Genomic DNA, 18,206 nt, shown 5'->3' with positions numbered 1-18,206 from the left:
GGTGGACTGAGCTGGCCACACACACACATAAATAAAAAAATAAAAAATAAAAAATAAAAAAAAAAATAAACTACTATTCCAGCATTAAATTCACATCACATTTCTCAAATTCCAATTAAATCAAAGATTATTTAAGGTTTATTACCCTCAAAACTGTTATTCACTTGTCAGATACTTTCTTCACTGATACTTACCATGGACTGCTTTCCCCATCTGGACACTTTCTGACTTATGAACAGCATCTCAAGATTGGTAACATCCAACCTGGCCTCCAGGAAGTATCTTGTGTAAAGACCCATGTGTATACCATCTATCAAGTCACCCCACAGTGCTGTGTAACAACTGCATGGATTGCTGATACCTCTATAAAAGGAGTAGCAGCAAAATGAGCAGAAAAGCCAGCTGAGGTTCCTTTACCAAACTGGCCCTCACTCACATCACTAAAGGGCACTGTTACATCTGCAGGACATTCCTGTACCTGGGTAAGTCTGGACAGGGTTATGTTTGAAAATATATACTCAGAGGGAAATTGCAAGCTATGCTTTATTAGAATAAACTGAAGGATGAAGATACTTTAATATGCTAAAAGCTGATACTATTATTTATGCTAATAAGAGAAAAATAGTGGACTGATGCAAATTTGCATAAAACCAACTGAAGTATGCAAAAATCTAGGAAGAATATCTCATAAGTTCCTCTGGTTACAAAAATATTCCTTTTGTTATTATGGGTGTCACCTTCAGCGCAAAAGCTGAGTAATTTAAACAAACTGTAAACTATTGAAATCTGAGCTCAGATAAACAAGAATTTTTAACTTTAAATGTAAAAAGGCAGATGTGTATGCTACTGACATGTTTTGAATCAAAGTATCAGATTTTTAGATTTCTTCTTTGCACGTTTTAACATTTTATTTTTACAGAATCATTGAAAAAGATTACCAATTTCCATTTTCTGGTAATTCAGATTCTTCTGTTAACACTATAGAAAAAAAGGAATGGATAAAGATGTGGTATTTTTACACAGTAGAGTATTATTCAGCTATAAAACAGGACAAATATGAGATTTTGTCAGTAAATGGATGCAACTGGAAACAAAAGCAAAATAAATCAGACCCACATGTGCAAAGAGCATATTGTCTTTTTAGTGTGCGAACCTGCAAGAGAAAATGGAATCTGAAGGATACAATAGATACTGGAAAAAGAGAATAAACTTATTCCAAAAGGAAGAGTTACTGAGTTGAGAGGACAGGAGAGGAAATGGGAGAAAGAGATATATCTATGTATGTAAGCAGGATGGTTTGAACAACTGTACTATGGATTTCTGCTCATCTATGGAAAGTAACAGATAATGCTTAATTTGCTTCGTCTCTTTTTTAAATTGTTTCTCCTTTTTTTCAATTTCTTCTATATTTCTTTTTTTCTTCCAATTTTGCATGCAGATATCTGGTAATGTGAATAACTGGTTGGAAGACAACACTGCATTACAACAAATACTGTGAAATGCATATTACTTTGTTAAGTGAAATTCTTTATCACTTGTAATTTTCCTGTTTTAATACTATTTTGTACTCTCTTTAAAAAAAATAAAAATTAAAGAAATACTGCAGAAAAAAGATCTTTACCCTTCAAGGCTGAATTTCTTTAAAAAAATTCTGTCATAACACAAATATCAAAATCAAGCAAGTAATATTCATGGACAGAATACTATATACTCTTACATAGCTATAAATTTTGTTCAAACTTTTCCGTTTTTGTCAATTGTGTCCTTAATAACAAAATTGTAGATGATAACTTGCATTGTTTTCACATCATTTTATACCCCTTTAATGTGAACATTTCCTTAGTCACTGTCTGTGTTTCATGACATTGACATTTTTAAGTATACAATCCAGTTATAGTACAGAGATCCCTTAATCTGGGTTTGTCTGATGGTCCCCAAGATTAGATTCAGGCTGTATTTGTTTGGCAGGAGGACCAGAGAATGAATATTATACTTCTTAGTGCATACTTATCCCCTTACTGGTGATAATGTAAGGTCAAATACATTTCTCCAACTATAAAGTCACTGTTTCCTTTGGTTACTAATAAACAGCTTCTGGAGGATACTTTCAGATTATGCCAATATCCTATTTCCATTAATGTTTTGCCATTAATTTTAACAGATTTTTTTAATTTCCTACTTTCTAGAACTTTCAGTATAGCCTTAAGCTTCTCAGACCTAATCTCTATCTTAATAAATAAATGCTACATTTAGTACCTATTAAGAGCTCAGTACACAGAAAGACCACAAAAGGAAATCAAGCCCGTCTTTTGCCACAAAAGTGGCAACACAACCTGACAGATTTTATGCTTGCAGTTGAGAGCTGTACAGCATTCTGTGTCTCTGGTGCTTAGGAAAGTATGATCCAATACTGATACAGTTTTATGTCAAAATTCCTGCATTTCACAGTTTAAAGACTTACTTGATAAAGTAATATATGTCAATTAACAATAAGCAATAAGCTCTTTTAAATTAGAAAAGACAGTCCCTCTCTCCTAACAAGTGTTCACAGGTGAATTTTTATTCCCCCTCACTGTTTCCTTACCCACCCATACCCTCCTCGAAGCTGTTTTTTCTTCTCCTACTCAAGACTTTATATGCTAATCTGAAAGTGACCTGGTAAAATCTGTTAGAAGGTTGAGATAAATCAGGCTCTTTTAGTGCTGGATTCTATCAAACTGTCCTTACCTGCTGTGGAAAACAGGTGCGGACTGAATGCTCTGTGTAACCAAAAGATGGCCCTTCAAAGACAGCTGTTGGGAGCTTCAGAACTTCCTTCAGGAACTGGTCAAACTTGCTAAATACCATTAAGCCATTGGAATCTGACATCTGCGAGAAAACATCTATGAGAACAAAACCAAATAAAGTCAAATGATAACAAAATATCAGTTTTTTTATAAATGCTTCTATGTTATTTTTAATCAGTAAAAAAGTATCATTAAAAAAATACCATGAAGTTATTATGATGTTTAACTAATATTAAAACTATTCTCCAAAAAGGTCTGGGGAGATAGCTCAGCAGCATAAGCACCTGCTTGGCAAGCACAAGGTCCTGAATTCAATCCCCAGTACCAAAAATAGGACTGTGTGGTTACTTTGCTGATAGGCCTCCATTCACATAATATTACACCTAAATACCAAGTCAAATAACCTTTTTGTTTTTGTTTTTGTTTGTGCATATGCCCATTTACCTACTCTTTCAGTATACATAACTGAATGACAGAACTTTAATTTTATTGATGTATGTTTTGTTGTATTCCAAGAATAATTTGTATCAGCATATCTTTATCCTTTTATATGTTTATGTAACACATATGCATGTCTGAATATATGAATATTTAGCATACTGGTGAAAAGGTATGAAATTATATTCTATTTGTATATTCATGTACTAATGTAACTGTGTATCTGTAAAGGGGTAAATTTGACAGAAGCACAGAAAATGTTTAAGATATTGTATTTACTGAATTCCAAAGTAGAATTAAAAAGAACACACGTAAGCCTTCTTTCCTAAGATACTCTGATACTATACAACTCTATTTTTATATAAAGTCTGGCCAAGCAGATGGAAATTTCCAGTTATACTACTATTCTTTTATCAAAATGCAAAGTTTATGTTGTACTTATTCTTCTCTTTCTTCCACAGTTTGGGAGATGTGAGGGACACAGGACAACCTGACAAAGAAATGTGACCTAAGCATTTCTTCAAGTTATTGAGATTCCTTATAAAACAAAGTAATGAATTAAATATGCATAGAAAATTATTTCTTAAGGCTTTTTCAAAGTTTTTAAAATTCATATTACATATATTTATAATGAATAGGCTTATGAAAAATCTATACAATAAATACACAGAGGGATCTGCAAAGAAGCCAGGAAACAACACTCAAGGTAAGAAACCAGAACTCCCCAAAAAACTACCATGGCCATCCTCAGGAACAATGAGGTCCCAAGCTCCCCCAAAGATGAGGAAAGTCAAGTTCTCATCAGGAAAGCCAGCATGACAAGCTTCTCCAGAAGACTGATTTGTGTATCGTCTTCCCCTCCAGAGCCAGGAAATAATTCTCAAAGTGATGATCAGAGATCCCCCAAAGTGAACTGTAGCCATCATCGGCAACAATGAAGTCCCAAGCTCCTCCTCTGATGAGAACAGCCAAGTTCATCAGGAAAGCCAGCATAACAAGGTCCTCCAGCAGAACAGCCCAAGAGAACCAGGAGCTCCCTAACAGCTTCTCCAAACAGCTTCTTTCCAGCTTCTCTAGTTCTGCCTCTTATGCTGCTAGCAACAATCCTCAAGAGGGCCTCCCCACACACAGCACCACAATAGTTCAGTCCATTTGGGTGTAACAAGTTGACTACCAGTTGGTAATCCACCACAAACAGATAAGCAGAAAGGCAAACTGATGAACTCTTCCAAAAACAGATTTAAAGAAATAGAACCATTTGTGTGAAATATTAATTAAGAAGACAAAAATTTATATGCTAACAGTGAGAAAAACAAATTATCAAGAATGTTTTTAAAAGGCAGGAATGTAGGCCCTGAAAACTGGGATTTAGAATAATGAAGTACAAACAGGATGGGGTAGGAGAGTTACAGCCAGAGAAAAGAGGGATAAAACTCCTTTGGACAGGAATCTATAGTGTGTATCTGTTGTAAGTGGTAAAGAGGGAAACAAGGAATTGAGAACATTCTGACTATGAAATAAAGATGATTATAAGAATATTCTTCTTGTGAAAGAAAACTGACAGACCAAAGCAACTTGGATTTCATTTTAAAACTTCTAAGTAAGGATGAAATGTTTAGAAAGCCAGATTTTAAGAAGATTTGAGCTGGGTACAGAGCTCAGTGGCAAAGAGTTTGTCTAGAATGTACAAGGCTCTGCACTGAATTTCTCAGGCCTGGGGTGGGTGGTTATGATGGTGATTTGATTATTGCTGACTAAAAGAGGAAGAAGAGAATTGGAGAAAATCTTGTCAATAAAGCAAAAATTAGGGAGTCAAAGTCTAGGTCACAGTAGTGACCATACTGGAAGGTGGACTCAAACCCAAGACATTTCAATGCTAGGAATGGAACTGATGGCACACTGGACCAGATATACAAGAATATTAAAAGCTACAACTATTCTAAGTTTCTAGCTTGGGAAAATGCTGATGACCCTAACTGAATCAAAGACCAACACCCTATTAATTTTTAACCTAATTTTATTTATACTATCAGCATATTTTCGAATAGAATCGCCCTGAAGACAGAAAGGCCTGGGCCAGGACTGCAGATAGAAAGTTCTGAAATGTTACCATTAATGGAATAAGTGATGTTCTTCATTTGAGGAAAGAGTATGAAGTCAATTTTAAATAGCTGGCTGCTGTTCTTATAATGCAGAAAATAATTATCCATTAAATCTGATTGTAGGCTAGGGGTGGTGCTACAGATTTACATTCCCAGCACTTGGGGATGAAGCAAAAGAATTTCCGTAAGTCTGAGGCTAGTCTGGACTACTTAGCAAATTCAAGGCCAGCCTGAACTACATAGGGAGACCTTATCTCAAACAAAGAAATCTGAATGGAAATAAGGGTCAACATGGGATGTGGCAGGCATTTCAAGGCCCTCACTGAATACTTATTTCTTCTTATGCTAACTGAACCTTGAATGTGTTTAAAATGGCAGAGAAGCCCACTCATAAAAAATGACTTTCAGTCTTCTTTTGCACACTGTTACTCAAGTAGATTTCTGAATAACCTTTTACTTTCCTAATACAGGTGTCACTTCCTTCTGCCTGGAATGCCTACGTGAGGCCTGGAATGACTTTATTACCCTAAGGAAGAAAGCCTTGTAACATAGCAGGAAGATAGGAACACCCTACCTTTCATCTTTCATCTTTCAACATCCTTAGGGCATAAGAAAAAATAAATTCCAACATATTTTAACTATTGTCAGTTTTCTGTTGCTAATCAAAACTAAAAAGTAATTAATTTCTGTCCACTAGTGGTACTAATTTTTAGGATCACAGACTATAGCCGTCAAGAATGTAAATATAGGGCTGAGGAGATGTCTCCGTGGCATAATCACCTTCCTGGCAAGCACAAGGTCTTGAGTTCGATCCTCAGTACCAAAAACAAACAAAAAAAAAAAAAGAATGTAAATATACATATGTACAACAATCACAAACATATGTATAGACCCCTATTAACAAATCTACATCTTACTTCTTAGAGTAAAAAAGGAATTATCTGAACAGTAATATGACTAACCACACCCTCAAAAAAGTATTATTTTCAATTATATTTAGTTAAGGCAGCCAGATAGCTCAGTGGATTGAAGTGCCTGCTTAGACAGACACAGGGACTAGGGTTCAATTCCAAGACTACCATGCCAGCCCAGCCCCGGGGTACACTTAGTGATTGAGACTGGGCATGATGGCACGCACTTGTAATCCCAATGCTTGGGAGGCTGAAAACAGGAGAATCACTACAAGTCCAATCTGTGTAGTGAGACTCTGTAGACCATGTAATAAATACATTCAAAAAAATTTAAAATCAATTATATGTAGTTATAGGAATAGATTTTAAGTAGTAAAATTTTAATTCATGAAAAAGGAACCATAATATAGTAAGTCCATATCATAAGAGAATAAAGAGCATATTTACTTAATAAAAAAAAAATAACTGCTAGGTCCAGAAAATTCAAGGTATAATGAAAAAACATTACTTCCTAAGTTACTAGTTTAACATAATTTTTTTTAGGATAAGTTTCTCTCTGCAAGAAAAATGGTGCAAAATGATTGCTTATCCTTAAATCTTAAATGGAACAAAATAATGAATCTAGGTGGTACATAATATATACATGTAAGGTCTTAGCAAAGAAGTAAATGAAATAATAAAATTTAATAAAACATTTTTAAAAATTAAACTAGCACTGAAGGTATAGCTCAGTGGTAGAGGCAGCTTAGCATATACAAGGCTTCGGGTTTGATCTCCAACTCATCTCACCACCCCCAATACTCTTCTAATTACAGCCATACACCAATGATGGGGAACTTCTCAGTGATAAAAACAGCCTGCTGCAGCATGTGTGGCATAGGTTCCCTACCACTGCCCTACACCTTTCTGGCATTAAAGGACTAAATTACTTTCCAGACCAGTGGTTATGTCTCCCCTGAATTCTCTTATTTATATACTTCTCAAAGAAGGTAGATCAATTCCCTAATGGTTATTTCCAGTTTTTAAAAAAGTAGGCTTTCAAAATAAATGAATGAATAAATAAATAAATAAATAAATAAATAGCAGGCTTTCTCCCTTGTGAAAAATCAACAATTAAGCACTTAAGTGTATATGTGTGATTTTTAAAGTATTCTATTTGGGAAATGGGCAAAACAATGGTAATTTCCTGGTAATAATAATCTCTGTTTTACTGGCTGCATCTACCCATGTACTTCTCTTTTACCTCCACATGATCAATCCCATGTGTCTGCAAGGTGATAGGGCTATTCAGACTCAACAGTCATGTCTATAGGAGGAAAACAGCTACCTTTTATGTTTGCTTTCCCCAGCAAATGACTCATCTCCTGTCATCTTTCAACCAAGTAAGCAACTTAATCCAGAAAAACGGCACACCTCTGAATGTCTGTAATACCTATAAACAACTAAATCCAAGTATATATGTTATTCTCACACTCAGTTAAAATTCTATGTCTGCCCTGCCAGCCCCGCCCCCCATGCACGCTAGATGGGTGGAGACCAAGTGTGGTGGCACACTCTGGGGAGGCTAAAAACAGGAGGATCACTACCAGTCCAAGGTGCATAGTGAGACCCTGTACCAAATACACTAAAAATAAAAAAGAAAAAGAAAATTCTGTGTCATTTATTAAGTCAGAATGAGGTTGGAGGTGGGGTATCAGGATGCCTGACACTTCTGCTGATTCAGTCCCCACTCCCCAACCTTACAAAAACCTCCAGGCTTCTGTTGGCTTTTGTTTTCCTTTTTCTTCTTTTTTCCTTATTCATGAAATGCAAATATAAGATACCATTTCTTCTAGTTCTAAAACATTTTGGTTACTTAAGGAATGTAAACAAGGGCATATCCACTGAGATTATATAGTCACTGAAGCTGGTTGAGGCTGGCTAGCAGGAACTTGTGAGATTAAGTATACAGTGACAGATGGTTAAATAACCATAGCAGAGGAGGTTAAATTTTGAACAGGTTGAAAGTGTTTAAATGTATCTTCAAAAGGAGGCCTGTTGTACTCTGTTAATGAAATGCCAAGAAAGCACACAACTGAGATGTGAGGAAGAACAGTCAATTCTGGGCAAAAAAACAGAATCTAAGGTCTTTTTTTCCTCTACTATGAAACCACTGTTCTTATAATTCATAGAAAATCTATTAGAATTTTGCTATATTTCTTATTTTCCTGTGTGCATAAATTCTTGTGAAAACCACATGACATGTATGCACTTTGATCTGTAACATTTGAAAAGGCTTTATATACAATCATATGAGTGTCTCAAAATTTAACTTAGCTCTTCCTTTTCAACACTAAACTGATTCAAGTTCTCATGCATTACTGTTCCAAGAAACCTGCCTAAAATTTTAGCCAGAACAGAGTGGGCCCAGTCTGCAGTCCCAACTACTCAGGAGACTAGGCAGGAGGATTGCTTGACACCAGGAATTCAAGGGCCAGGAAGGTAGTAACATAATAAAACACTAGTCTCAAACAAACAAAATAACTCAAATCTTGAGGTACCTTATTATTCTTTAGGGTAAATTCCAGAAATGGACTGACAGAATGGATATGAGTATTTTTATAGCCTTCTCTATTCATGTGTTGCACTACACTACAAAATGGTAGTGTTAGTTTTTAAATAAGTTTTAAAGAAATTTTATCAATCATTTTCTTTTAGTGCAACTTGATAGGGATTTTGTTTGTTTTGTTTTTTTTTTGTGTGCAGGGTCTCACTATGCAATTTGGACTCAGTGATCCTCTTGATTTCTGCTCCTAGTGTTGGGATTACAGGCATGCGCCACCACACCTGGACTCCATCGCTGGCTCAGCACCCCCAGGGGCAGGGCCTGCACAGCATGCAGTACCAGGGATCAAACTCTGGCCCCCGTGCTTACCTCAGCAAGCACTTAGTCCACTGAGCTCTACCACCAGTCCTACAACTTATTAGGGTTTGAAGAAAAGATTACAAGTCTTAGAAAACAAATACAGATAATGTAAATAAACCACATAGTTAAATCAAGAGTTAAGTATGGTCTAATAAATAACAGATATTACAGTCTACAAATTTTGTTTTCATGAGTTGTATTTTTGGTTCCTGACACTACTGGGCTTTTATTAAGCTTTTAATTAAATTTTGTATTCCTCTTATAAGTCATTTGTATTCAGAATCCTATTGCAAGTTACTGTTCAATCTAAGAAACAAGGGCTCAGTTCTCTAAATGAATGACACACAGAGACAGAAATGTTAAGATATTTGAAAAATCTAATTAACCTGCAACTACTATAAATAGGTCCTGAGAAACAGATGTATCTTTTGAAAGTCATTCAGTTCATTCATTTGGTACAGGGTGTCACTACCCAGCTCGGACTCATAGTGATCCTCCTGTTTTCAGCCTCCCCAGCACCGGGATTATACTCGTGCACCACCATACTCAATTTCTGGAGTTCCAGGGCCAGTATAGCACATGGTACCGGGGATCAAGCCCAGGTCCTTGTGCTTGCTAGGCAGATGCTTAGACCGCTGAGCTACCTACCCAGCTCCAGATTTTAAAGCGATTACAAAATGTCAATTTGTAACTAAAACTCTAAGAATCTTTGTCCTAAGTGTTTTGAAAAGTTCGCCCCTTTTTGTTACAAATACTTATGGTAGTGTGTTTACAAATAAAATATAGCATTTTTTTACCTTCATAAAAAATTAAATTAAATTTATAGATCCTGAGGACCCATGAGTAGTACATATTAACCTAAAATGAAAAAAGACATAAACTAAAATGAGTTAGTAGCTGTAGGTTAAGAAGTGTCTCAAACTAAAAGCACAAATATTTGTCACTTCAAAACATTTTTTTCTTTCTTTTTTTTTTTTGGTGGTACTGGGGATTGAACTTGGGACCCTACATTTGCCAAGTGGGCACTTATTCTACTGAGCTATCTCCCCAGCCCTCAAACATTATCTTGACATTAAAACAAAGCATCAAGTAAATAATTTAAGAAAGAATATTATTAAAAAGTATAAAAGAAATTTAAGTACTAAGGTGAAAAATCAATGAAAGAAAAAGGAAATGCTAATATATATACAATATACTGGAAAACCTAATATAGAGGAAACATGAATGAAGATAACACTAAGAACTAAAACAATAGACTAGTAAGTGGATAGAAGGAAATGGATAAATAATGAATTATCATTCAGTCTGCACCACTACTCAGCCACATCAATTAAAAAAGACACAGAAACAAAGTGGGAAAGGTCTCACAATAGCCAAAACCGACAGCCACAGATTTCAAGGGCTTCTCTCATAATGGAATAATCACTGTAAGTCTTTATCTTAAATAAAATACTCAAAAGACTCATTATGTTTTCTCTGTCGATAGTAGATGAGAAGTAATCAGAAGCAAGGAGAGGTTTCTACAGCTGGTACACTAGTAAACTTATCACATTAGCTAGTTAAGGGACACACAGAGCCCATCACCAACAATAGCAACAAATTAACAACTGAGAAAATACACTAAAACTGATCCTTGCACAACACAAATGTCAATTATTTAGAATGCTTCTGGCAAGTGCAAGGGCTTGAGTTCAAGTCCCAGTTCCACAGAAAAAAATAAATAAAATATTTAGAACACTTATACAAGAATTTTTTTCTTTTCTTAAGATTTTCTTTAAAAAGTCAAAGATGAACTTCACAACTACAAATACCAAAAAAATTAAGGAATGTATGTCATGAATGTATAAAAAATATATATAGAAAAGACTATTTTGTTAATTTATCATAAAGAAATTATAAAGTTAAAATTTATCAAAATTTACAAAAACACAAGATTATACATGGCATCATTTGCAATCAAAAGAAATGTAAACAGATACATTATTAAAACACAGCTGTATAAAATGAACTGTAATATACAACTACTGTAATAATTTCATAGATACCTCCCAATGCTATTACAGTCAGCTCAAGTCCTGTTAGTTCCCATGTATGAACACTGTGTGATGCAGATCACATCCAAGGGAACAGCTTGTTTCTCCACAGAATTACATATTGTAGTACAAAGTGATTTCTCATTATTCTCATGTATTTTCATCATATAAATACACAGAACATACAAAAATATGTGTCAGCTGACCATTCATGGAATTCATAAGATTTTATCAAGAGTAGGATATTAGTAGCTAATTTAGGGGGAAATCAAAAGTTATTTGTTGGTTTTCTACTGGGAAAATCAGCTTTCTTTTAACCCCATGTATAGTCTCAAAATATGACAAGGAACTGTCCAACCCTAAACTTCACAATTAGCCCTATATGTCTAAACAATAATACCATTAGGAGTTAAAGATGTTACAATCAGTGAGTTTTGTTTAAAACAGCAATATTTTAAGGTAGTTCCTGGATGATTAAAATGAAAAAGTAGAGACAGGCTCCAACACTCAAAAAGGTTATGTATGTTCAATATTCCAAAGCCAAGATAGTAGTACAATAAAAATTAAATAGAGCCAAACTATAGTCTAGCCTGGCTAGTGCAGGGTCCTGAGTTCAATCCCTGGTACCACAAAAAAAAAAAAAAAAAAAAACACAGTCTATAATTACAGACAAACTATAATTTTTATCATGAAGATATACCATATTTAAAATATATATGAATAAGATAAACATGCTTAGTGAGCCAGTACAGTTTGTATCGCTCTGTACAGTGCAATGATCTCGCATTCTGAGCACACTACACATCCCATTTGGCTTGGCATGTGTGCTTTCATACCATTTGAATGTTGGCTGTTTTGTGTTAAATAACAAGTTCAAAACCACAGCAAACCCCAGGGCCTGCCCTGCTGGTCCCGCCCTCACAGTGCACTGAGACAGCAATTGAGATTGGGTGTGGTGGTACGTGCCTATAATCCCAGCTCTTGGGAGACTGTAAACAGGCGGATCACTATGAGTCTGATCCAGTAGTGAGACCCTGAACACCCTGCAGACCCTTCCCTAAAATAAAAATAACTGCCCCCCCCCCACACACACACACAGCAAAAAATTCGCAATCAAGGACTGTAGCTCAGTGGTAGAGTACCTGTCTAGCACGCACAAGGCCCTGGGTTTGAAATCCAGTTAGCACAATACAATAAAAACAAAAACTGGTAGCTTTTCCATACTAAACAGCATAATTTGCATTTTTACTAGTTATAGCACTAGTACAGTAGTCATTTTAGGTTTTAAGCAAGAATCTGTACTTAGCAAAATTTTAATAACCTAGTATGTACCAAGTGAGCTAAACCAGTGTAACAGTAGCAGATACCTTATAATCACAGAAATTTAAACTCTAGAGCCATCTAGAAAATGTAGTTATATAATCAGTTTTCCACCATTTTAATTCAGTTGCTACACTAATAAAGATGGAGTGATTTTTTTTTTTTTAAATGTTTTTAGTACAGGGTCTACAAGGTCTCACTACAAAGATCGAACTCGTAGTGATCTTCCTGTTTTCAGCCTCCCAAGTGCTGGGATTACAGGCACACACCACCACACCCAGTCTCAATCATATCTCAGCATGGCCTGGGGCAGGACTGGCACAGCATGCAGGGGATTGTGATCAAACCTCAGTCCCTGTGTCTGCCTAAGCAGGTGCTTTAGTCTGCTGAGCTATCTGGCCGGCCCTGGTGTGTTGATTTTTAATTTGGAATTTTTTTTTATGTGTGTGTGGCCGGCTCAGCCTGCTCCCCTGGGGGGCAGGGCTGGCACAGCATGTGGTGCTAAGGATGAGAATCAGTCCCTAACTTGCCTAAGCAGGCACTTTAGACCACTGAGCTATCTCACTGGCCCTGAAATTAACATTTTTAAAAGGACAAAATTTTAACTTTCTTTTTTTGTGTTTCTATGAAATATAATTTCATCCATACTATCTTTCTCAGAAAAATTCATGCTGAATTAAGAAAGTATGAAAAATTTCAGCCTAAAAGAGTAATATTTTGATACCAACTAAAAAAAACTTCAGAAAAAATATTTAAATAAAACTAATTTTTTTTACCAAAAATATGTTCTACATTGAAGCTGATTTTGAAATGAAAATAAGCAGGTAATACTTTAACCAAATTGTAACTTCAGAATATCTGTATCTCATTTAGTAGTCCAACTTTCATTGCCATAGTGACATGGAAGAAAAGCCACAGAAAACAAATGCCACTATGAAATGATTTCACTAAGAAACTTGGACTTGGAGTAGAATAAGCATTTGCCTGGCAAGTGCAGGGTACTAAGCTCAATCCCCGGTACCACCAAAAAAAAAAAAAAAAGGAAAGAAAGAAACTTGGACTTGAATCTGATCAAGCCTCTGTATCTTTTAATTTAAAAAAAAAAAAAGTAGGGGCACAGAGAAACATCAAAAGGATACAATCATCAAAATCCAGTTTATGAGAAAGGCTACAGGACAAACAACTCAATTTTTTCAACAAATAAATTTACAGAGTAATTTAACACTTTGTTATCACCTGCAACTCCAATCTCATCTTCCTGAAACCTGACAGAGTTCCTATTCTCTACGTGCTTGTATCGCGGCACTGAAACACTGGACTGTGGTTACATGTGCTCTCATTACACTACCAGCACATCAGTGAATCAAAGAGTAGCTTAGAACAGGGCTCTGAATTTGGATGAAATCCCAATGCTGTTCCCTCTATAAATTAAATTCCACCTACTGCTCAAAGGAATTTTGAAGGATTCCATTTACATTTTCCACGTAAAATATGTACATGAAATATACTTTTTCATTTAAAAAAACAGTAAAATATATAAAAAGTATACCAATATATGCCAATGTTTGAGATATTGTAGGTAATAATTATCTGATGACTGAATAAATAAAATCATAAGCAGGAAAATTAAACAGTGTTGAAAAATCATCCTTTGATTTCATCCAACCACATTCTTAAATTTCTCCAATGAAAAGTAAAATGTCAATAAAACAAAAAATAATAACCACAAAAAGGAAAGATAACTGGGTTGGGGTGGAGGAATAAGCCATTAATTTCTAAATTGCTGAGCCTAACCATAAGTCCTAAGGAACAGATTCACTACATCAAATACTACCTAATAAAGAATGGAATAACTTGACTGAGCCTGGTAAAAGCGAAGAAATTTATTTTCTAAGAGTTCTCAATATCTTCAAGCATAGTTTTAATAATATGTAAAACATTTTAATGGTTTTTTAAGTAATAGCCTTACTATTATCAACCTCTTTTATATCAACCAACTTTTCCATCTGAACAGTAGGTGGCATAATGCACATATTCTGAACCAGCTGCTAAAAAGTGGTATAATACTGAAAGCTCGACATAGCATCATCCAAAATTCCAAAAATATTCATTTAAAACTGTTGAAGGGTCCTAATGCAAAGATAAATTTTTTTCAAATAATATGGAAATACTTACATCTCAATTTGTCCAGCATTTTTCCACCACACATGGTTGCTAACATAGCCTTAACTGAAAATACCGTCAACTTGCCTCGGCCCTCACTGCAAAATAAATATTAGAAATAATTGCTCTCTGGAACCACAAAAACAGTCAATGTATCACTACATATTTAGCAACCAGAAAAATGACACCTGCCCTTATAGGTTACAATTTTACCCATTTAAAACCCTGGATTTTCATCTGTGCTAGGTAAAGAATGCTGAAGCTAACCAACATTACCTGGAAATGAGTTTTTAGGCCATTCTGTACAGTATTTCTACTGGCTCTGAAGGCAAAGGTAAAGTGGATGAACCTGAATTATTTCTTATTAATTAAACCCATTATACTTGCACATGAGGTGTTTTTAGGTAATTAAAACTGAGGGATAACCTGGTTTGAATAATTCAGAAAAGTGTCCCTTACATCAGGATGCTATAACAAGAGTTTACTGTTATGTACTAAACAATGTTGTCACGTGGCAACCAAGATTGCATAATATATTTATCTTCCTTTTCACTGTAACAACCTTTGTGTCACCATGTAGGTGTTTACTGTAAGAAGCTTAAGTCTGTTTCAGATCTTCTCAGACACCAGTTCGAGAAAGGAAAGGAACATTAATAAATACCAACTCCTTTTTATGAACTGGAAAGATGAAAAGAAAAACATAAATGAATTACCCAAAGAACTCAGACTACACACCAACAGAACCAAGAACAAGGCTGCCCAGGTGCCCTGTGTGCTGCTCTATCCTTTTGGCCATGCGCTGGTTCTCTGCAGATAAAAAAAAACTCCCTTGCTGTGTGTTAGTTAGGCTATATAAGTTAGCGACACGTGTCTGCATTACTCTCTTACAGTTTGTGTTCATAGTTTGTTAGTGACTTAAAATAAAATATCTTTATAAGAAAAGAAACTGTATCATCTTTGTTTTGAAAGGCAAATGTCCTCCCATTTATATTCACTGATGGTCATAAGAGAGTGCTCCTCTGTTTTCAAGTCTTTCTTGCACAGAGAAAGATCACTACATTTCATTAAATTTATTCATAACACAAAAAACTCTGTAATCAGATAAATAAAATTAGAATGGGTTTTAATCTTTGTTTTGTTTGTTTTCTTGTTTTTTGGGATAGGGTCTCATTAAACAGTTCAAGGTGACCTTGAACTCACTACATAACCCAAGCTGGCCTCAAACTTGCAGGGATTCTGCCTCAGCCTCTGAAATGCTGTGATTTCAGGTGTGCGCCACAATACCGGGCTCAGGATGTGCTTTTTTAAAAATACACCATTCTTCAGAAATAAAGATACTGTTCTACATACAACACAATCCAACACCTAGAAATTATGAGGAATATTCCTATACCAAATATCCATTCTATATATAAGCTGAGCATGGTGGCGCATACCCATAGATCTAGGACTCAAGAGACTGGGGCAGGAAGATTGTTGCAGAATCCAGGCCAGGCTGGGCTAAATAGTGAGTTCAAGGCCAATATGAACTATATAGCATGATTCCATCTCAAAAAGAGTTTAAAGATTTAAATACCAGAGGGACAGCCAAATAGCTCAGTGGATTAAAGCACCTGCAAGCAAGCGCGTGAGCCGGTGGTTCAGTCCTCAGGCCTGCTGTGCCAGCCCCGCCCCTGGGGCATGCTAAGATGGCAATTGAGACTGGGCGTGGTAGCTGGGTATGGTGGGGTACACCTGTAATCCTAGCTCTTGGAAGGCTGTAAACAGGAGGATAACTACAGTCTGATCTAGTATGAGGCCCTGAACACCCTGTAGACCCTTCCCTAAAAATAAAAAAAATAAAAGATTTAAATACCAGAAAGCTGAGGGCCCTACAGATAAGACAGAAGGAATAACATCAAGGAAATGTTATCAGAAAGAATGTTTTTCTTCAGGAACCTACTGACTTCTAAAGTGATCATGGATGGATTACAGATGGTTTTACTAAAGAAAAGAAATTATTATAAAAATAAGTTTAGCTATGTCTGGAGTAATTTGGACACACAGAAAAGTTGGTATAGAAATGCAATTACTTCTTTCTCTTTAGGCCAACTGGGCCCTTAAGAGAAAGTACATTATCTACACACAAAAATAAAAGGAGTAACCAAAGAGGGTAGAAAATAGCTCTCTTCTTTTCCCAAAGAATTTACACGTTTGTTATGGTTTATATCTAAAATGGCCTCCACAAGTTTCATGTGTTTGGAAAGTAACTGGATCATGGAGACACTATATTCCTGCTTTAAATTGCAAATGTCAGGTATTTTGTTCCAGTAATAGGAAAGTGACTAACACAAAAACTCAAGCCTAAAAATAATGTGCCCAAACATCCATTCATACTCATTTATTGCAGCATGTTTCTAGTAGCAAAAACTGGAAATACCCAAATGTTCACCAAGAGAAGACTGACTATATTATCATAAAAAAGTATGAGAAGCCAGGCGTGGTGGTGCACTTCTACAATCCCAGCATTTGGGAGGCTCAGGCAAAAGGACAGCCATAACTTCAACGCTAGCCTAGACTATATAAGTAAGTTCAAGTCCCGCCTGAACTACACTATGAGACCCTCTCTCAAAAAAAGACACAGACAGAGACAGAGACAGAGGCAGAGACTGAATTATACTGTCATATACTTCCTTATGTACATATAAACCACCTATAAAAGGATCTCAAGTCAGTAACACTGGTTGTCTCCAGAATAAGAGAAGTGAAACTTAACCTAAAAGACATGTCTGTAATCCTAGCACTGAGGGAGGCTGAGTCAGGAGAACTACAAGTTAGAGTACCAACCATAACAACTTAGCAAGATCTCACTTCAAAATAAAAAAATAAGGGGTCGGGGAGATAGCGCAGTAGAATAAGCACTTGCCTGGGGCCTGAGTTCAATTCCCGGTTCCGCCAAAAAGTAAAATTAAATTTAAAAAATAAAAAATAACAGTGGCTAAGGATGTTAACAGCTCAGCAGTAGAGGGCCCCTCAGTTACTATGATCCCCAGAATCATCAAAAAAGGATACATTTCAATTTGTAAATATTAAAAATGTTTATATAAAAAAAGACAGTTCAAGTCAATAATCTAAGCTTCTAATTTGAGACATTAGATAAAACAGAAAATTGCCAAAACAAAAAAACAGGAAAATACATAAGAGCAGAAATCAATTAAATTGGGCCAAGTAGACAGCTCGGTAGCATGTGCTTGCCTGGTAAGCACCAAGTTTGATCCCCAGTATCACATGCCATGCAGGCCCCAGAATCCAGGCATGCCATATTAGACCCAGCACACTTGTTATCCCAGCACTAAGAGAGGCTGAGAAAGGATCACTACAAGTCTGAGCTGCACAGAGAAGCCCTGTGTAAAAACAAAAGAAAAAAAAAAAAAAATCAAGGAAACTGAAACCAAAAAAAAAAAAAAAAAAAAACAAGGAAACAAAAAGCTAGTTCCTTGCATGGATCAATACTGATAAATCTCTAGTGGGGAAGAATGGGGAGAGACATACAGACAGAAATAGACACA

General features: G+C 35.8%; 1 protein-coding gene across 23 annotated transcripts in view; it reads right to left on the bottom strand.

Moving 5' to 3' along the window:
- Window positions 1-18,206, bottom strand: part of Dtnb (dystrobrevin beta) — a 439,182-nt gene that overhangs the window by 308,952 nt on the left and 112,024 nt on the right. For all 23 annotated transcript variants that reach the window (XM_023711049.1, XM_023711053.1, XM_023711057.1 and 20 more), the window contains exons 5-6: window positions 14,671-14,756; window positions 2,728-2,882 (exon numbers count right to left, since the gene is read on the bottom strand). In XM_023711049.1, the coding sequence (XP_023566817.1) occupies window positions 2,728-2,882; window positions 14,671-14,756 (241 nt within the window). The remainder of the gene's footprint in view (window positions 1-2,727; window positions 2,883-14,670; window positions 14,757-18,206) is intronic.

Source organism: Octodon degus, unplaced genomic scaffold (assembly GCF_000260255.1).
Source record: "Octodon degus isolate 3935 unplaced genomic scaffold, OctDeg1.0 scaffold00019, whole genome shotgun sequence".
NCBI classification, from domain to species: Eukaryota; Metazoa; Chordata; class Mammalia; order Rodentia; family Octodontidae; genus Octodon; species Octodon degus.
This window is presented reverse-complemented; position numbering and strand designations above follow the sequence as displayed.